At 41.7% G+C, this 17,303-nt stretch overlaps 2 protein-coding genes across 3 annotated transcripts in view; both read right to left on the reverse strand.

The window, feature by feature from the left end:
• The window catches only part of LOC126161430 (farnesol dehydrogenase-like), a 163,869-nt gene extending 163,623 nt beyond the window's left edge, over nucleotides 1-246 (reverse strand). For both annotated transcript variants that reach the window (XM_049917232.1, XM_049917231.1), the window contains exon 1: nucleotides 63-246. In XM_049917232.1, the coding sequence (XP_049773189.1) occupies nucleotides 63-200 (138 nt within the window). In that variant the 5' untranslated portion in view covers nucleotides 201-246. The remainder of the gene's footprint in view (nucleotides 1-62) is intronic.
• Nucleotides 247-8,573: 8,327 nt separating this feature from the next.
• The window catches only part of LOC126161434 (dehydrogenase/reductase SDR family member 11-like), a 46,490-nt gene continuing 37,760 nt past the window's right edge, over nucleotides 8,574-17,303 (reverse strand). The window contains exons 5-6 of the mRNA XM_049917235.1: nucleotides 17,139-17,297; nucleotides 8,574-8,752 (exon numbers count right to left, since the gene is read on the reverse strand). Coding sequence (XP_049773192.1) covers nucleotides 8,711-8,752; nucleotides 17,139-17,297 — 201 coding nt within the window. The 3' untranslated portion in view covers nucleotides 8,574-8,710. The remainder of the gene's footprint in view (nucleotides 8,753-17,138; nucleotides 17,298-17,303) is intronic.

Genomic DNA, 17,303 nt, shown 5'->3' on the forward strand with positions numbered 1-17,303 from the left:
GAGTGCTACGTTGATAACAAAGGTGCTGTCCCGAATGTACTTCAGTGCCGTAGAGTCCTTACCTTAATCTTTTCGACCCTCCTGGCCATTCCGACGACGGTGAGTCCATGCTTCAGCAGCGCCTGCACTATGGCAGAACCGATGCCCCCGCTGGCGCCAGTAACCAGTGCGACGCGTCCCTTGTATTTCTCGATGCCCATCGCTGTGTGAACTGGGTTACTGGCTCGGCTGAGGGACTAGCTAGACGAGTCCACGGAGACTGCGAACATTCCTGCCGGTATCGGCGATCTGCAGATGTAACGATAAGGGTACTGCGTCATATGTCAAAGCCGCGGGGCCGGATGTCTCAGAAGCTCTGTCTATCTGCCGGCGAATTATCAGAGTAACCATAAGCGATAAGCGTGTTACGTCTTGCGTCAGGATCAATGGTCTGTCTATTTCTGGAACTGTGTGTAGGTGGCAAAACGGTCCCGGACTATGAAAATTCAAACACATAGCAGTGCAGTTATTCCTGTGTCAGCCTAATTTCTTTTTCTATGTCGTTGCACAGTAGTTCAGTCACGACCTGGTATTTGACACACGTGACATACCATTTTTTTTATTAAGAGGTCAAGCTCCTCCACGCCCACACCGGCATGATGGCCAACTCCAAAGGTCTATTGCTATCTCTGCATAAGGGTTAATTTTCACTAGAGTGAGGTGTCGCAGGATGTTGGTACTGCGATGGTAGCGTACGTCTGGTTAAGGTTAACCATTAATACGCGCCCATCTGGAGACAGATTGGGTCGAAGTCGGACGAAGGGTAGCGGTTTGAAGGACAGAGGATAAAAAGTGCCAAGGCAAGAGCCAAGGGGGGAAAAAAAGTCTGTGATAGTTAGGTCGGGTGGTAAGAGCAGTAGCGTGTGTCTTGCTTTCTGCGATAGGTCAGGCAAGGGTAGGCCTTGTTAATAGTGGGTATCATGCATGTCGGTACATTTGACGTTGTGCGGTGTTGTAGTTGAGTGGTTGTCACTGGGTGCCGGTGTTGATCTCTCGATCAACGTCAACATACCTGCAACAGTTAGTTTATCGTCGTTTTTGTGTCCGTTAGGTCATATATCAGATGCACAGTGTAGGGTGATATTGGCGATTTGTTTGTGCGTCAGAGGGCGAGCTCTTCAGTGTCCCTGGTGTGGCCTGTCGGTCGGCTCTAATACACTACTGGCCATTAAAACTGCTACACCAAGAAGAAATCCAGATGATAAACGGGTATTCATTGGACAAATATATTATACTAGAATTGACATGTGATTACATTTTCACGCAATTTGGTTGCATAGATCCTGAGAAATCAGTACCCAGAACAACCACCTCTGGCCGCAATAACGGCCTTGATACGCCTGGGCATTGAGTCAAACAGAGCTTGGACGGCGTGTACAGGTACAGCTGCCTCTGCAGCTTCAACACGATACTACAGTTCATCAACAGTAGTTGCTCGACCACCATTGACCAGACGTTTTCAATTGGTGATAGATCTGGAGAATGTGTTGGCCAGGGCAGCAGTCGAACATTTTCTGTGTCCAGAAACGCCCGTACAGCTCCTGCAACATGCGGTCGTGCATTACCCTGCTGAAATGTAGGGTTTTGCATAGATAGAATGAAGGGTAGAGCCACGGGTGGTAACACATATGAAATGTAACGTCCACTGTTCAAAGTGCCGTCAATGCGAACAAGAGGTGACCGAGTCGTGTAGCCAATGGCACCCCATACCATCACGCCGGGTGATACGCCAGTATGTCGATGACGAATACACGCTTCCAATGTGCGTTCACCGCAATGTCGCCAAACACGAATGCGACCATCACGATGCTCTAAACAGAACCTGAATTCATCGGAAAAAATGACGTTTTTCCATTCTTGCATCCAGGTTCGTCGTTGAGTACACCATCGCAGGCGCTCTTGTCTGTGATTCAGCATCAAGGGTAACCGCAGCCATGGTCTCCGAGCTGATAGTCCATGCTGCTACGAACGTCATCGAACTGTTCGTGCAGATGGTTGCTGTCTTGCAAACGTCCCCATCTGTTGACTCAGGGATCGAGACGTGGCTGCGCGATCCGTTACAGCGGATAAGATGCCTGTCATCTCGACTGCTAGTGATACGAGGCCGTTGGGATCCTGAAGCCATCGACTCCACATTCTGCTAACTGACATTGGATCTCGACCAACGCGAGCAGTAATGTCGCGATACGATAAAGCGCAATCGCGATAGGCTACAATCCGACCTTTACCAAAGTCGGAAACGTGATGGCACGAGTTTCTCCTCCTTACACGAGGCATCAAAACAAAGTTTCACCAGGCAACGCCGGTCAACTGCTGTTTGTGTATGAGAAATCGGTTGCAAAATTTCCTCACGTCAGCAAGTTGTAGCTGTCGCCACCGGCGCGAACCTTGTTTGAATGCTCTGAGAAGCTAATTATTTGTATATCACAGCATCCTCTTCTTGTCGGTTAAATTTCGCGTCTGTAGCATGTCATCTTCGTGGTGTAGCTATTTGAATGGCCAGTGATGTAGCAGCTGGTATATCCAGTCAACGTTGCTGATATGCAGAGGCTTGCCGACGTTTGTCGCTTGTTGGTGTATGTTAGCTTACTATAGGTGGTTATGCCCTGGCTTGTAGTGTCTTTGGCCGCTTATGCTACCACTTGTGATCGTAGTTTCCCAGAGTAAGGAAGAAAGGATTGTATAGTCGTGTGGCGTGTTTTTTGAGTACTTCCTTGAGGGTTTCAAGGCGGTATTCTTTGTGAAGATCCAAGGTGCGTGTGTAGCGCGGAGCGTTGCTAATGATCGTAGCACTTTGTTCTGTATGATCTGTAGGCGACGCAGTCGCGTAGGAGCTGCGTATCCCCAGAAGAGAGCCGCGTAGGTCATCAGAGGTCTAATCAGTGTCATGTATATGGACCTCGACACCCTCCTATTCAGTGTGCTTTCCCTATTGAGCATTGAGTAGAGCTGTTTGAGCCTCGCGTGCGCTCTGTTGGCAACTTATGTGGTCCTCGCATGTAAGTTTCCGGTCCAGCCAGACACCACGATATCTGACTTTCTCTCGGAAACATATTTCTATTTGGCGTGTATTTGGCGTTATCTGTCTACTGTGTTGATATTTGCGCAGTATTTTCGGTCTGCGTGTCAACAGAACTGCTTCGACGTTTACTTTAATACGCCATCGTTCCAACCAAGGCTCGGCAGTTCTGAGTGCCGTCTGTATTCGTGAATTAATGTTCGACGGTTTCCAATCTTGCGCAAGGATGGCTGTGTCATCCGCTTAGATGGCTAACGTCGTGTTTTGTGTTGCTTTGAAGTCGTTGATGTACAGGGTGAACAAGATGGGCTCTAAGATGCTTCCCTGGGTTACTCCAGCTTGGATACCAAGTTGTGTTGACTGTTTGCCCTGCACGTCACATAATGTGACATACCACTAGGTTACTTGGGTTATAAGGAGATGTTTAAAGGTTTCTCATAAGTAACGAAATGTACGAGGGGTGACGTATCACTGGGTTGAAGTTAAAATCTTCTGGGTTATTAGGCCGCTTCATGTTTCTTCTAAATAGGTCGACGTTTCGACCCCTCTGCTTGGATCTTCCTCAGGATCATGATCTTCTGGTGTCCAGTACTGCTAGTGCAGAGTGTTCTAGCAGTAGTGGACACCAGAAGATCCTGAGGAAGATCACAGCAGAGGGGTCTAAACGTCGATCGCTTTAGAAGAAATTTGACGCGGCCTAATAACCCAGAAGATTTTAACTTCAGTGACAACGGCCACGAAAGCCTGCAGACTTACATATCACTGGGTTACTTGGGTTATAAGGAGATCTATAAAGGTTGCTCATAAGTAACGAAATGTACGAGAGGTATTCAATTAGTATGCAACACTTTTTTTTCTCGGCCAATTTCGATTGAAAAATGCGGAATTCGTTGTGCGACATCGTGGAATATCGTCGCTTCAGACCCTATAGTTTCTTGAAGTTCTGATAGGTGACGACGCTATACGTTGCTTTCAAAATGGCGTCTGTAATGGGGGTGAATTCCCAGCAGAGACCTGATATCCTTTGGCGGAAAACAAGAGCATCGCAGATGTTCTTAGGCGTTTGCAGAATGTCTACAGAGAACTGGCAGTGAACAAAAGCACGGTGAGCCAGTGGCCGAGGCGTCTGTCATCTTTGCAACAACGTAGCATAAACCTGCCCTATCTCTCGTGTGCCGTCCGGCCGCACACACTTACTATGATGGAATGTGCGGACATTCTCATTCGAGGTCATCGTCGTCGGCTCACAATAAAATACCTTGCTGCTCAACTGGACGCCTCCGTTGGTAATACTGACACACTCGTCCACCTGTTGGGGTGCTCAAAGCTGTGTGCTCGCTAGGCTCCTGACGGCTTAACAAAAGACCACAAAGACCAACGAAGGACCATCTGTGCGGAATCGCTTGCGCGTTACGAGGCCGGTCGTGACAGTTTATGTCGACTATCAACACATGCTATGAAACATGAGTTCATCACTCCGAATCAGAAACAAAACGGCAGACCGTGCAGCGGCGGCACACTACCTCTCCTCCGAAGAAAAAGTTCAAAGCCAGACCCTCAGGAAGAAGAGTTACGGTGACGGTCTTCTGGAACTATGAATGGATTATTCTGTTTGGTGTCCACCCTCATGGTGCAATGATCAAATCAGAAGTGTATTGTGCTACCCACAGGAAATGGAAGAAAAGGCTTCAGAGTGTTCATCGCCACAACAATGTAAACTAACTTCTTCTCCATGACAACGCAAGGCCTCACACAAGTATGCGCACCCGAGAGGAGCTCACAGAACTTCATCGGGCTGTTCATCCTTTCGAACCCTACGGGCCCAATGTCTGCACCTTCTGACTTCCATCTGCTTGGGTCAATGAAGGACGCACACCAGGAGAAGCAGTAAGTGGACGATGGGGAGGTTGTTGATGCAGCAGGGCATTGGCTCCGAAGTCAACGAGTAGAGTGGTACCACAGGAGTATGCAGCCATCCTAGCAAGGTAACGTAAGGCAGTCGCTCTGAACGGAGATAATGTTGAAAATTTGGGTTTTCTAGCCAAAAGGGTGGGCAAAAATATGGTGTGTTGGAATCCTGAATGAAACTAATCTGCTTTCAGAAGGAAAAGCGTTGCATTACTTACTGTACCGGCCTCGTATTAACTGTGATTAAACTTTGTGATCTCTTTTTGAAGGACATCATCTTTACGCCAGTGGCTGTTATAGATTCTTATTACACTATTTCAATTTCGGTCTTAGGCCATTATCAAGTGGTATTATTGCTTTAAGCCATGTCAACGTAATGTGAGCTGACACATTTGTATATCGCTCTCAGTCCTGTTAAATACATTCGTGTCGTTGTTACACAGGGCAGGATTGACAACGACTCACAAATGTGTCAGCTTACATTACGTTGACATGGCTTAAATCTATAACCTCACTTGATAATGGCCTAAGGCCAAAATTGCAGTAGTGTAATAAAAACCTGTAAGTGTCATTGGCGTAAAGATGATGTCCTTCAAAAAGTTTTTTATGACTGTGAATCCCAGCTACAACAGGTATATTTGTGATCTCTGTTACAGTGTTCTTTATTTTCAATTAGTTATTACTTAAGTTTTCTGTTCTGGTGCTTCTACTGTTCCTATGTTGGTAGAGCCAATTCACTCAAGATGACAAGTAAAATTTTAGGTACTTGGTGAATTATAAGACAGAACTGCATCTTCTTCACAAAGATTTTTATTTCAGTACAGCATTTTTTTGTCCACATTTAGAATTCGAAAGAACAGTAGTAGGGAATTATCTGAATTGTCAAATTATTTTTTTTTTAGCAGACTTTCAGAGACATCTAGTAGCACACTAATTACAATTTTCGTAAGAGAAAGAGAAGTTTGCGTAATGCATTTCCGCTCACATGAGCTATCATTGTACTCTTGTTGCTCCTATGTTTAATTACAACAGTATGCCCGCTAATACCTGATATTTTTGAGCACCTGTCCCATTATTCGAGAAGCGTTGGCGCACGAAAATTCTGTTCATTTATTGGTACTTTAAGCCTGCCTTTATTTTTCCTTCAGTCTTGTCACCGGTTTGATGTGGACGGAAACGTACTTCTCTCGTGTACCAAACTCATAAACTCTTCATCTCAAAGTAGCACTTACGCAGAACGTCTTCCGTTATTTCTTTGACATATATTGCAATCTCTTTCACCCATCTACATTAATTCCCTCTATCGCTTCCTCGATTGCTTCAAAATTTATTCCGTTATGTCCTATGACGTTTTTCTTATTTATTCTTTCGGAATTTATAAGGCGAATACTAAAAAAGGAGATTACAGAAAAAATAACACAGATTCAGCATTACAGAATACAACATTTTACACAATAAGACATTTTTTAAGCCAGTCGATGACATTGTCCGGATTTTATGTATGCTCTCAAGTTCACCATTGAAGCCATGAAGAGTGCACTCGATCAGGTGGTCCATTGATTGGTTGAGTTCACACTGACACAGGGCAGTTCGAGAAGCCCCATCTCGTCCTCATCTCATCTCCCTACAATCTTCAACGCCTGTCTTCACACGGTTTACGGTAGTTCATACTCTTCGCGATATGTTAAAGCTCTCGACTGGTATGTTTGGATCATCACCCAGGCTTCTATTCTTAACCTTGCTTCTATTCCACAATCTTTTCCGTTAACTTCCTGGATCACAGGGCAACATCCATTCACATATTTGTCGTAGGGTTAGGTCCTGGTGTTACAAAGAGTTAGGTTTGACAGTATTTCACTATGTTGTCTGAATAGTATCTGATTTCTTCTGATTTCAGGTGCTCCTATATTAGCGAGTACAGGTAGCCATTAAACAGGTGTAGGTCTGTGTAACCGTTCCAGATATTATTCTGATCGATTTTATTAGCTAAGCATCGATTTTGGATACGTGTGCCATTCTCACCCATACAGACGCAGTGAAATACCGGATGAACTGGAGATGGAGCAGAGTGAGTGTGAAATAGGATTATTTGTGGGGGGGGGGGGGATTTCCAGTTCTGATTTCCAGTTCTGTCAGTTGCCAGAGAACCAACCTCCTGAAAACAATGGTAACAAACCGGAAGAGTGAAGCTATTTTTAAGAGAGAAAGGAACGAAACATTTTCTGCAACTTGTATGGAAACCAGACTGCGGTTATAAAACTCGATGAACATGATAGCAAGGCAGAACTTGGCCAAAGGTGCGAGACATGGTTGTAGCGTTGGCCTTGTGTTATTTTATCTGTACTATGAGCGAGCAGTTCAGGACAGCAACGAGAAATTTCGAACAAGGATTGAAGTTTAGGAAGAAGAAATAAGAAGTTCTAGGTTAGCCAATGGCATTGTAATTCTGTCAGAGACAGCAAAGGACTTGGAGCAACTGCCGATGCTTGAAGAGGGGTTGCAAAATTAATATCAACAAACCTGAACGAAGATTAATGGAACGTGGTTGAATTAAATCAGATTATGCTGATAGAATTAACTGCGACATTGAGACACTAAAAGTAGTAGATGATGTTCGCTATTTGGGCGGCAAATAACTGACGACGCCAGCGAATATAAAATGTGGACTGGCAAAAGCAAGAAAGGCATTTTTAAGAAGAAGAAATTTGTTAACACTGAATGCAGCAAGTGACGGAAACTCTTTCCTGAAAGTGTTTGCGTGGAGGAAGTGAAAAGTGAACGGTTAATATATCTGATAAGAAAGGAATACCAAATGTTGCATGGATGATTGCGATAACTAATGAAGAAGTACTGAGACAATTGGGGTAAAAAGAAATTCATGGAAAAACTTGTGTAAAAAAGGGTTCGATTGATAAGACATCTTGAGACATCAAGGAATTGTCAGTTTGATGCTGGAGGGGTGAGTGGGTTATAAAAAAGGAAGACCGAGGCTTAAATACTTATTCGAGGTTGCAGTAGTGACACAGAGATGAACAGGTTTGTTAGTTTAGTCTAACGTGAAAAGCTACGTCAGAGTAATCTGCAGACCAGACGGACAACAACAATAACATAAGGTACACAAAAATATGAAGTTCCGAGTCCGTGTCTATGTGTGTACGTGTGAAAAGCGAAAAGTCGACGGCTTGTTCAGTTTGTGCCTTGTATCTACTTGTGCAGAAATTACAGCTAAATTAGTAGCCACATTTTCGCACGTTGTTCTAAATAACACTTGCGAAGTATTACCCTGTGTTTATTGTTGTGAACCTAAAATATCGCTAAAAAATGGAACCAACTGTTTTAGAAATCTCGCTTGTCGTCTTACAGACATTTTTTGGGGTCTACTGGTGAAGCACCACAGAGAGAGTAAACGTCCAATATGTCATAATATATGCATGAAATTATCGATTACCTACGTCCTCTTGCCTTGAAACGGCTTTGAATGATGTTAGTTATCAAAACAATGTACATGCTAGCGTTCTGTAGAAGAACGTTTTGAAATTTAGTATACTTGGACAGATTTATGGGAAATGTGGCTGGGTATAAAAAAATAACACACACAGAGACACTATTTAACAAGGAACTATTTATTTTATAAAATATTTCCAACTATACAATAGCAATATAGCATAATTGTTCTCATATCAGCACTGAGAAATATTAACGTTACGCGATCGTTAACAGATGGATACAGCATCTATCTTTATCTTAGATCGATTGGCCAGTTGGCATCACAATTACATCGTGCACCTGCAACAAGAAGTGAGAATGGTGTTAAGGTCTTACAAGTGATTAAGTTTTATGCCTTTACAAGCTTACACATGTAAAAAAGAAACAGGACTGTAATTTTACAAAACGCTTTGCCATCTCTATTACATCGGAGTGAATCGGAAGTGAATCATCGGTATTGAACAAAAGGTAAGGAAATCAGATACAAGGAATAAAAATGAGATTTATTAGAGAGGTGAAGGAATGAAAGAGAACAGATAAAATGCGAAATGAAGATATTCGTAAGGAGTTGGAAATGTGGAGTGCAAAAGAATAGGAACTTTAAACCATAAGGCAAAACAGATCCAGGTAGACCAAGAGGAAGATGGAACACGTAACAGATCACAATTAGCCTAGTAATAAAATTGCAGAGGAAGTAGTACAAGAACTTTATTTTTATTATTTTTATAAATAATAGCTTGATTTCCTGAGAAGAGGCGTTGTCAGACTCTCAGTGTCATTAAGTATGAACTTAATTCAGAGGTAATTAGGAAACATTGTTTGTAAGACAGCCCCAGTTTTTTTAAAATAACTTCCATTATACTTAGTTCATGTGTTATCAATGGAGTCCACTCAATAAAGCATTTTTCTCGCCAGATGTTTTCGGACAAGTGGGCTTGTTAACAATGGCAAGACTATAGTAACCCTTTGTCCATAGAAAATTACTCTCCTTCCAGATGAGTCATTGCATAAATAATGCATCGTCACAAGTAACAATGTCCGAGGATACAGGATGTGTGACGTAGAATTTTTGGAGCCTATTACAACTAAATATAAAAGCCAAATATTTAATTGGTGGCGCCGAGCATTATCGTGACTAAGGAATCAGCTGTCAGATCTTTACGAGATGTTTGTCAGTACCTGCTGTGAGTGTTGACAATCTCTTTTTAGTATTCGGAAATTTTCGAACTAATGCACCATCCTCTTTGCTACTAGAACTGTGACAACCTACAAACACCACTGCAATGAATAGCATTCCGTCCTCTAAGCATTAGGAGGGGGAAAACTGTAAAGGTACTGCATGTAATTGGCAAAGGAGTCGCACTGCAATGGCTTGGTTCTGCATTTCACATTTCTCAACCACAAAACAAATTTTCGGTATTATTTAATTATTTTTGACACCCAAGAATACATAGTATAATTTTTATCTGAAACGAACTCTCGGCATGTGGACAGATACAGACGATTTCACAAATTTTCGCACTCATGTTGCAATGTAGTTCTGATTTATTTAGTTTCATAGTCGAGAAAAGGCTTTTCACATGCATATGGTGAGCGAAGTATGGTATCAGTTTAACAACTTAATTTGGAGATGTGGAAACTTTACTTCAGGAAAACAATGTAGATATCCTGGACAATTTTAACGTAAAAGGGTTTCCCTATGAAACAAGAACTACACTGCAGATCAGTCAGTTCCATCTACAAATGCACAGCAGCGCTTTCAACTGTAAAGGTAAACAGTCTGGAAAACAGCTTGAAAATAGATGTGAGACTGGCAGGGCTCTAAAAAAAATTGAGAAGTTTATCCTTGTGGTTCTTTCAATGCCACAATGGATTATCCTCACCTAGCGTTTTATTTAATGTGAATGAGATTAGTGAACTGGTGTGTGTTTGTCAGAATTCGTCCCTTCTACAATGTGAGGTTTGCAATCCATTCCGCATTTTCTCATTGTCGTAGGCTTTTTTTGTGTCATCAGTCTTCTGTCTGGTTTTATGTGGCCTGCCACGAATTCCTCTCCTGTGCCAACCTCTTCACCTATTCTTCTCAAGGTAGTAGTTGCAAAATACGTCCTCAATTACTTGCTGGATGTATTCCAATCTCTGTCTAGCTCTACTGTTCTTATCTTCTACGACTCCTTCTAGTACTACGGAAGTTATTCCCTGATGTCTTAAGAGACGTCCTATCAACCTGTCCCTTCTTCCTCTCAATGTTATCCACATGTTCCTTTCCTCTCCAATTCCGCCAAGAACCTACTTACCTTAACAGCCCACCCAATTTTTTAACAGTCTTCTGTAACACCACATCTCAAATGCTACGATGCTCTTCTCTCCTGGTTATCACGCAGTTCATGTTTCACTATCATACAGTACTGTGTTCAACTACATTTTCAGAAATTTTTTCCTCAAATTTTGTCCAATGTTTGATACTGGTAGACTTCTCTTGGCCAGGAATGTCCTTTTCGCCAGTGCTGTTTTGCTTTTTATATACATCTTTGTCTGTCCATGATAGGCTACTTTGCTGCCTAGAGTTCGAAATTCATCTTCAGGTTGAAGCTCTTTCGTCTGTGTTTGCATTAACAATAGATATGTTTTTGGGCAGGGTCCACCTTTAGCAAAACACAATTTTGTTGTGTTGTCCCAGACATGTTTCACTGCAGTTGCAGCATCATCAGTGGGTGTTTTATTTTGCAGTTGTTAAACATAAGCAAACTTCTTTACTGTTTATATACATTTAAACGTTAGTTTTTAAATCTTAATTACACATTTCTGAAGAGCACATAAAATTACGTACTCATACCTTCTTACCAGATGGTTCGGTTTTCCTGCTATATTACATTCTTACAGTGCCTGTTTTTCTTTACAATTTGTCATCTACAACCACATACAACTTAATGTAAACAAAATATTTTCGCAAAACAACTGCCAATGACATCTTCAACTGTTCCACTGTCCACCATCTTGTTTTAACACCATCAACTGTTCGACTGTCAACCATCTTGTTTTTACAGTTGGTAAACAGTGCCAGTGACAACACAATACACACAACTTGATAGTGAAGAAAATGAGGAAAAAAGAAAACGTAAGTGAAACATCATGTAAATGCACGCACACTCACACTCACACACACACACAACCTTTCACATAAAATTAATTAATTTCAGGCATAGCTATAACAGTTAGGAAATCACAATTTTTATGCAAATATTTTCTTTACATTAAGTTCCTTGCTGGGCTGGTAGTGCGAATGGCTGAAAGCAAGGGGAAACTACAGTCGTAATTTTTCCCAAGGGCATGCAGCTTTACTGTATGGTTAAATGATGATGGCGCCCTCTTGGGTAAAATACTCCGGAGGTAAAATAGTCCCCCATTCGGATCTCCGGGTGGGGACTACTCAGGAGGACGTTATCAGGAGAAAGAAAATGGGCGTTCTACGGATGGGAGCGTGGAATGTCAGATCCCTTAATCCGGCAGGTAGGTTAGAAAAGTTAAAAAGGGAAATGGATAGGTTAAAGTTAGATATAGTGGGAATTAGTGAAGGTCGATGGCAGGAGGAACAAGGCGTTTGGTCAGGTGAATACAGGGTTATAAATACAAAATCAAATAGGGGTAATGCAGGAGTAGGTTTAATAATGAATAAAAAATAGGAGTGCGGGTAAACTACTACAAACAGCACAGTGAACGCGTTATTGTGGCCGAGATAGACACGAAGCCCACGCCTACTACAGTAGTACAAGTTTATATGCCAACTTGCTCTGCAGATGACGAAGAAATTCAAGAAATGTATGATGAGATAAAAGAAATTATTCAGGTAGTGAAGGGAGATGAAAATTTAATAGTCATGGGTGACTGGAATTCCGTAGTAGGAAAAGGGAGAGAAGGAAACGTAGTAGGTGAATATCGATTGGGGCTAAGAAATGAAAGAGGAAGCCGCCTGGTAGAATTTTGCACAGAGCACGACTTAATCATAGCTAACACTTGGTTCAAGAATCATAGAAGAAGGTTGTATACATGGAAGGAGCCTGGAGATACTGACAGGTTTCAGATAGGTTATATAATGATAAGACAGAGATTCAGGAACCAGGTTTTAAATTGTAAGACATTTCCAGGGGCAGATGTGGACTCTGACCACAATTTATTGGTTATGAATTGTAGATTAAAACTGAAGAAACTGCCATAAGGTGGGAATTTAAGGAGATGGGACTTGGATAAACTGACTAAACCAGAGGTTGTACAGAGTTTCAGGGAGAGCATAAGGGAACAATTTACAGGAATGGGGGAAAGAAATACAGTAGAAGAAGAATGGGTAGCTTTGAGAGATGAAGTAGTGAAGGCAGCAGAGGATCAAGTAGGTAAAAATACGAGGGCTAGTAGAAATCCTTGGGTAACAGAGTAAATATTGAATTTAATTGATGAAAGGAGAAAATACAAAAATGCAGTAAGTGAAAAAGGCAAAAAGGTATACAAATGTCTCAAAAATGAGATTGATAGGAAGTGCAAACTAGCTAAGCAGGGATGGCTAGATGACAAATGTAAGGATGTAGAGGCTTATCGCACTAGGGGTAAGATAGATACTGCCTACAGGAAAATTAGAGAGACCTTTGGAGAAAAGAGAACCACTTGCATGAATATCAAGAGCTCAGGTGGAAACCCAGTTCTAAGCAAAGAAGGGAAAGCAGAAAGATGGAAGGAGTATATAGAGTGTCTATACAAGGGCGATGTACTTGAGGACAATATTATGGAAATGGAAGAGAATGGAGATGAAGATGAAATGGGAGATACGATACTGCGTGAAGAGTTTGACAGAGCACTGAATGACCTGAGTCGCAACAAAGCTCCGGTAGTAGACAACATTCCATCAGCCTTGGGAGAGCCAGTCCTGACAAAACTCTACCATCTGTTGAGCAAGATGTATGAGACAGGCGAAGTACCCTCAGACTTCAAGAAGAATATAATAATTCCAATCCCAAAGAAAGCAGGTGCTGACAGATGTGAAAATTACCGAACAATCAGTTTAATAAGTCACGGATACAAAATACTAACGCGAATTCTTTACAGACGAATGGAAGAACTGGTAGAAGACGACCTCGGGTAAGATCAGTTTGGATTCCGTAGAAATATTGGAACACGTGAGGCAATACTGACCCTACGACTTATCTTGCAAAATACATTATGGAAAGGCAAACCTACGTTTCTAGCATTTGTAGATTAGAGAAAGCCTTTGACAATATTGACTGGAATACTCTGTTTCAAATTCTGATGGTGGCAGGGGTAAAATACAGGGATCGAAAGGCTATTTACAATTAGTACAGAAACCAAATGGCAGTTATAAGAGTCGAGGGACATGAAAGGGAAGCAGTGGTTCATTCTGTATATTTAGCAAGCAGTCAAGGAAACAACAGAAAAATTCGGAGTAGGTATTAAAATGCATGGAGAAGAAATAAAAACTTTGAGGTTCGCCGATGACATTGTAATTCTGTCAGAGACAGCTAAGGACTTGAAAGAGCATTTGAACGGAATGGATAGTGTCTTGATAGGAGGTTATAAGATGAACATCAACCAAAGCAAAACGAGGATAATGGAATGTAGTCGAATTAAGTCGGGTGATGCTGAGGGAATTAGATTAGGAAATGAGACACTTAAAGAAGTAAAGGAGTTTTGCTATTTGGGAAGCAAAATAACTGATGATGGTCGAAGTAGAGAGGATATAAAATGTAGACGGGCAATGGCAAGGATGTAGAGGCTTATCTCACTAGGGGTAAGATAGATACTGCATACAGGAAAATTTGTTAACATCGAGTATAGATTTAAGTGTCAGGAAGTCGTTTCTGAAAGTATTTGTATGGAGTGTAGCCGTGTATGGAAGTGAAACATGGACGATAACTAGTTTGGACAAGAAGAGAATAGAAGCTTTCGAAATAGAAGAATGCTGAAGATTAGATGGGTAGATCATATAACTAATGAGGCGGTATAGAATAGGATTGGGGAGAAGAGAAGTTTGTGGCACAACTTGACTAGAAGAAAGGATCGGTTGGTAGGACATGTTCTGAGGCATCAAGGGATCACCAATTTAGTATTGGAGGGCAGCGTGGAGGGTAAAAATCGTAGAGGGAGACCAAGAGATGAATACACTAAACAGGTACAGAAGGATGTAGGTTGCAGTAGGTACTGGGAGATGAAGAAGCTTGCACAGGATAGAGTAGCATGGAGAGCTGCATCAAACCAGTCTGAGGACTGAAGACCACAACAACAACAACAACAACAACAACAAGTTGTATATGGTTGCAGTTGATAAACTGTAAAGAAAAACAGGCACTGTAAAAACATAACACAGCAGGAAAACAGCACCATGTGTTTTTATGTTTCCTCCTTTCATAAATTAAACTGAATATCTCATCTTTTACCCATGGATTTCTACTAGCCTTCGTCTTTTTGCCTACTTGATCCTCTTCTGCCTTCACTAGTTCAGCTCTCAAAGCTATCCATTCTTCTTCTACTCTCTCTCTTTCCCCTGTTCTTGTCAATCGTTCCCTAATGCTCGCTTTGTAACTCTCTGCAGCCTCTGGTTCTTTCAGTTTATCCAGGTCCCATCGTCTTAAATTCCTACCTTTTTCAGTTTCTTCAGTTTTAGTCTAGTGTTTATAACCAATAAATTGTGGTCAGTCCACGTATGCCCCTGGAAATGTCTTACGATTTAAAACTTGGTTCCTAAATCTCTGTCTTACCATTATATAACCTATCTGAAACCTTCCAGTATCTCCAGGCTTCTTCCATGTATACAGCTTTCTTTGATGATTCTTGAGCCAAGTGTTAGCTCTAGATTAAGTTATGCTCTGTGCAAAATTCTTGCAGGCGGCTTCCTCTTTCAGTCCTTACTCCCATTCCATATTCACCTGCTACTTTTCCTTCTCTTCTTTTCCCTCTATCGAATTTCAGGCCCATCATAACTACTACATTTTCGTCTTCCTTACCTAAATGAATAATTTCTTTTATCGCATCGTACATTTCTTCAGTCTGTTCATCATCTGCAGAGCTAGTGGCGTATAAACGTGAACTACTCTGGCAGTCGTGGGCTTCCCGTCTATTTTCTAATGCGTTCCCTATGGTGTTCGTAGTATCTTATCCGTGTTCCTACTTTTATTCATTATTAAACCCACTCCTGCATACCCTTATTTGATTTTATATGTATAACCACTTACTCACCTGACCAGAAGTCTTGTCCCTTTTTCCACGGAACATCACTTTCCCCCTATATCTAGCTTTAACCTATCCATTTCCATTTTTCAATTTTCTAACCTACCTGCCGATTAAGGGATCTGACATTCCACGCTCCGATCCGTATTTGTTTCTGCTGATTACGACGTCCTCCTGAGTAGTCCCCGTCCGGAGATCCGAATGGGGGACTATTTTACCTCCGGAATATTTTACCCAAGAATATGCCATCTCATTTAACTACACAGTAAAGCTGCATGTCTTCTGTAAAAATTATGACTGTAGTTTCCCCTTGCTTTCAGCCGTTCGCAGTACTAGCACAGCAAGGCCATTTTGGTTGATGTTACGAGGCCAGATCAGTCAATCATCCAGAGTGTTAGCCCTGAAAGTACTGAAACGCTTGGTGCCTCTCTTCAGGAACCACAGTTTGTCTGGCCTCTCAACAGATACCCCTCCGTTAGGGTTGCACCTACAGTACGGCTATCTGTATCGCTGAGGCACACAAGCCTCCCCACCAACGGCAAGGTCCATGTTTTATGGGACGCTCCGGGTCTACACCGTAAAAAGAAGAGTCAGAAGAGTCTGAAGACGTGTGAGGCAAGCAGATCTTCTAAAGATGAGAATGAAACATCTTCTTTTCAAAGAGACCTAATAGTTAACAAGAAAATCAGATGATTGGGTAAAGTATTTATAAAGTGTGAGACGTGGGACCATGAGGCTTCTACATGTTGGATCGAAGATGACTTGCGTAAGTATCGGTGTATCCCATACCCCTACGGAAAATATAAAAAAAATGCCCGTTTGTGCTCCACATAGTACCTCCTTTGGCCCCAAGGTATGTTGTATACGTGTATAGTGCACAGCGCTGAGTTATATTAAATATAATTTAGACCATAAAAATATATCCTCATAGTTCGTATATGTCGTTCATGCCTTGTTTATCTTTCACTGAAATAAATTTTAAGTCCCAACATTGAAAGCTGTCATTGTTATCTAGTTTTCTGCTTAGCTACCCGATTATACCCAACTTCACCTACAACGCTTCCCATACACGCATCATAAATACACTGTAATCTTTATGCAAAATCACAGAAATACCTGGATTTATCCTTTTGGATTACTTAATACTAGATGTTTACCATACAAACATTACTATCCGAGAGTACTAGGAAAAGATATACGAAATCTCGTATTATTTTAAAGTTATATTCACGACAATGTGTTCTTCATCCAGTTTTGTGATTCGACACTGCACTCATTTATTAATTGATCTGAAGATAGCTGATTGTTCGGCCGAAACTAGTCATCAATAATTGTTAAAATATTGCCATCTGGACTGTTAAAGTATTTTATATAAGGAAACCTTAATATTACGCAAAGATATCAAGCCATAAACAGTATGAATACAAATTCGCATTCTATAGTACATGTAACACACCTGAACGCGAGGATGCTGGGACAACATGTAAACAACGGCTTCCGCTATGTCTTCCGACTCCAGGGCTGGCATATCCTTCAGTTTGGCGGCTAAGTCCTTTGGATTAGTAGCCATTGCGTTTGATACTCCTTCAGTTTGAACTAATCCTGGAGAAACTTCCTGTAA

The sequence above is a fragment of the Schistocerca cancellata genome, chromosome 2 (assembly GCF_023864275.1).
Source record: "Schistocerca cancellata isolate TAMUIC-IGC-003103 chromosome 2, iqSchCanc2.1, whole genome shotgun sequence".
Classification (NCBI taxonomy): domain Eukaryota; kingdom Metazoa; phylum Arthropoda; class Insecta; order Orthoptera; family Acrididae; genus Schistocerca; species Schistocerca cancellata.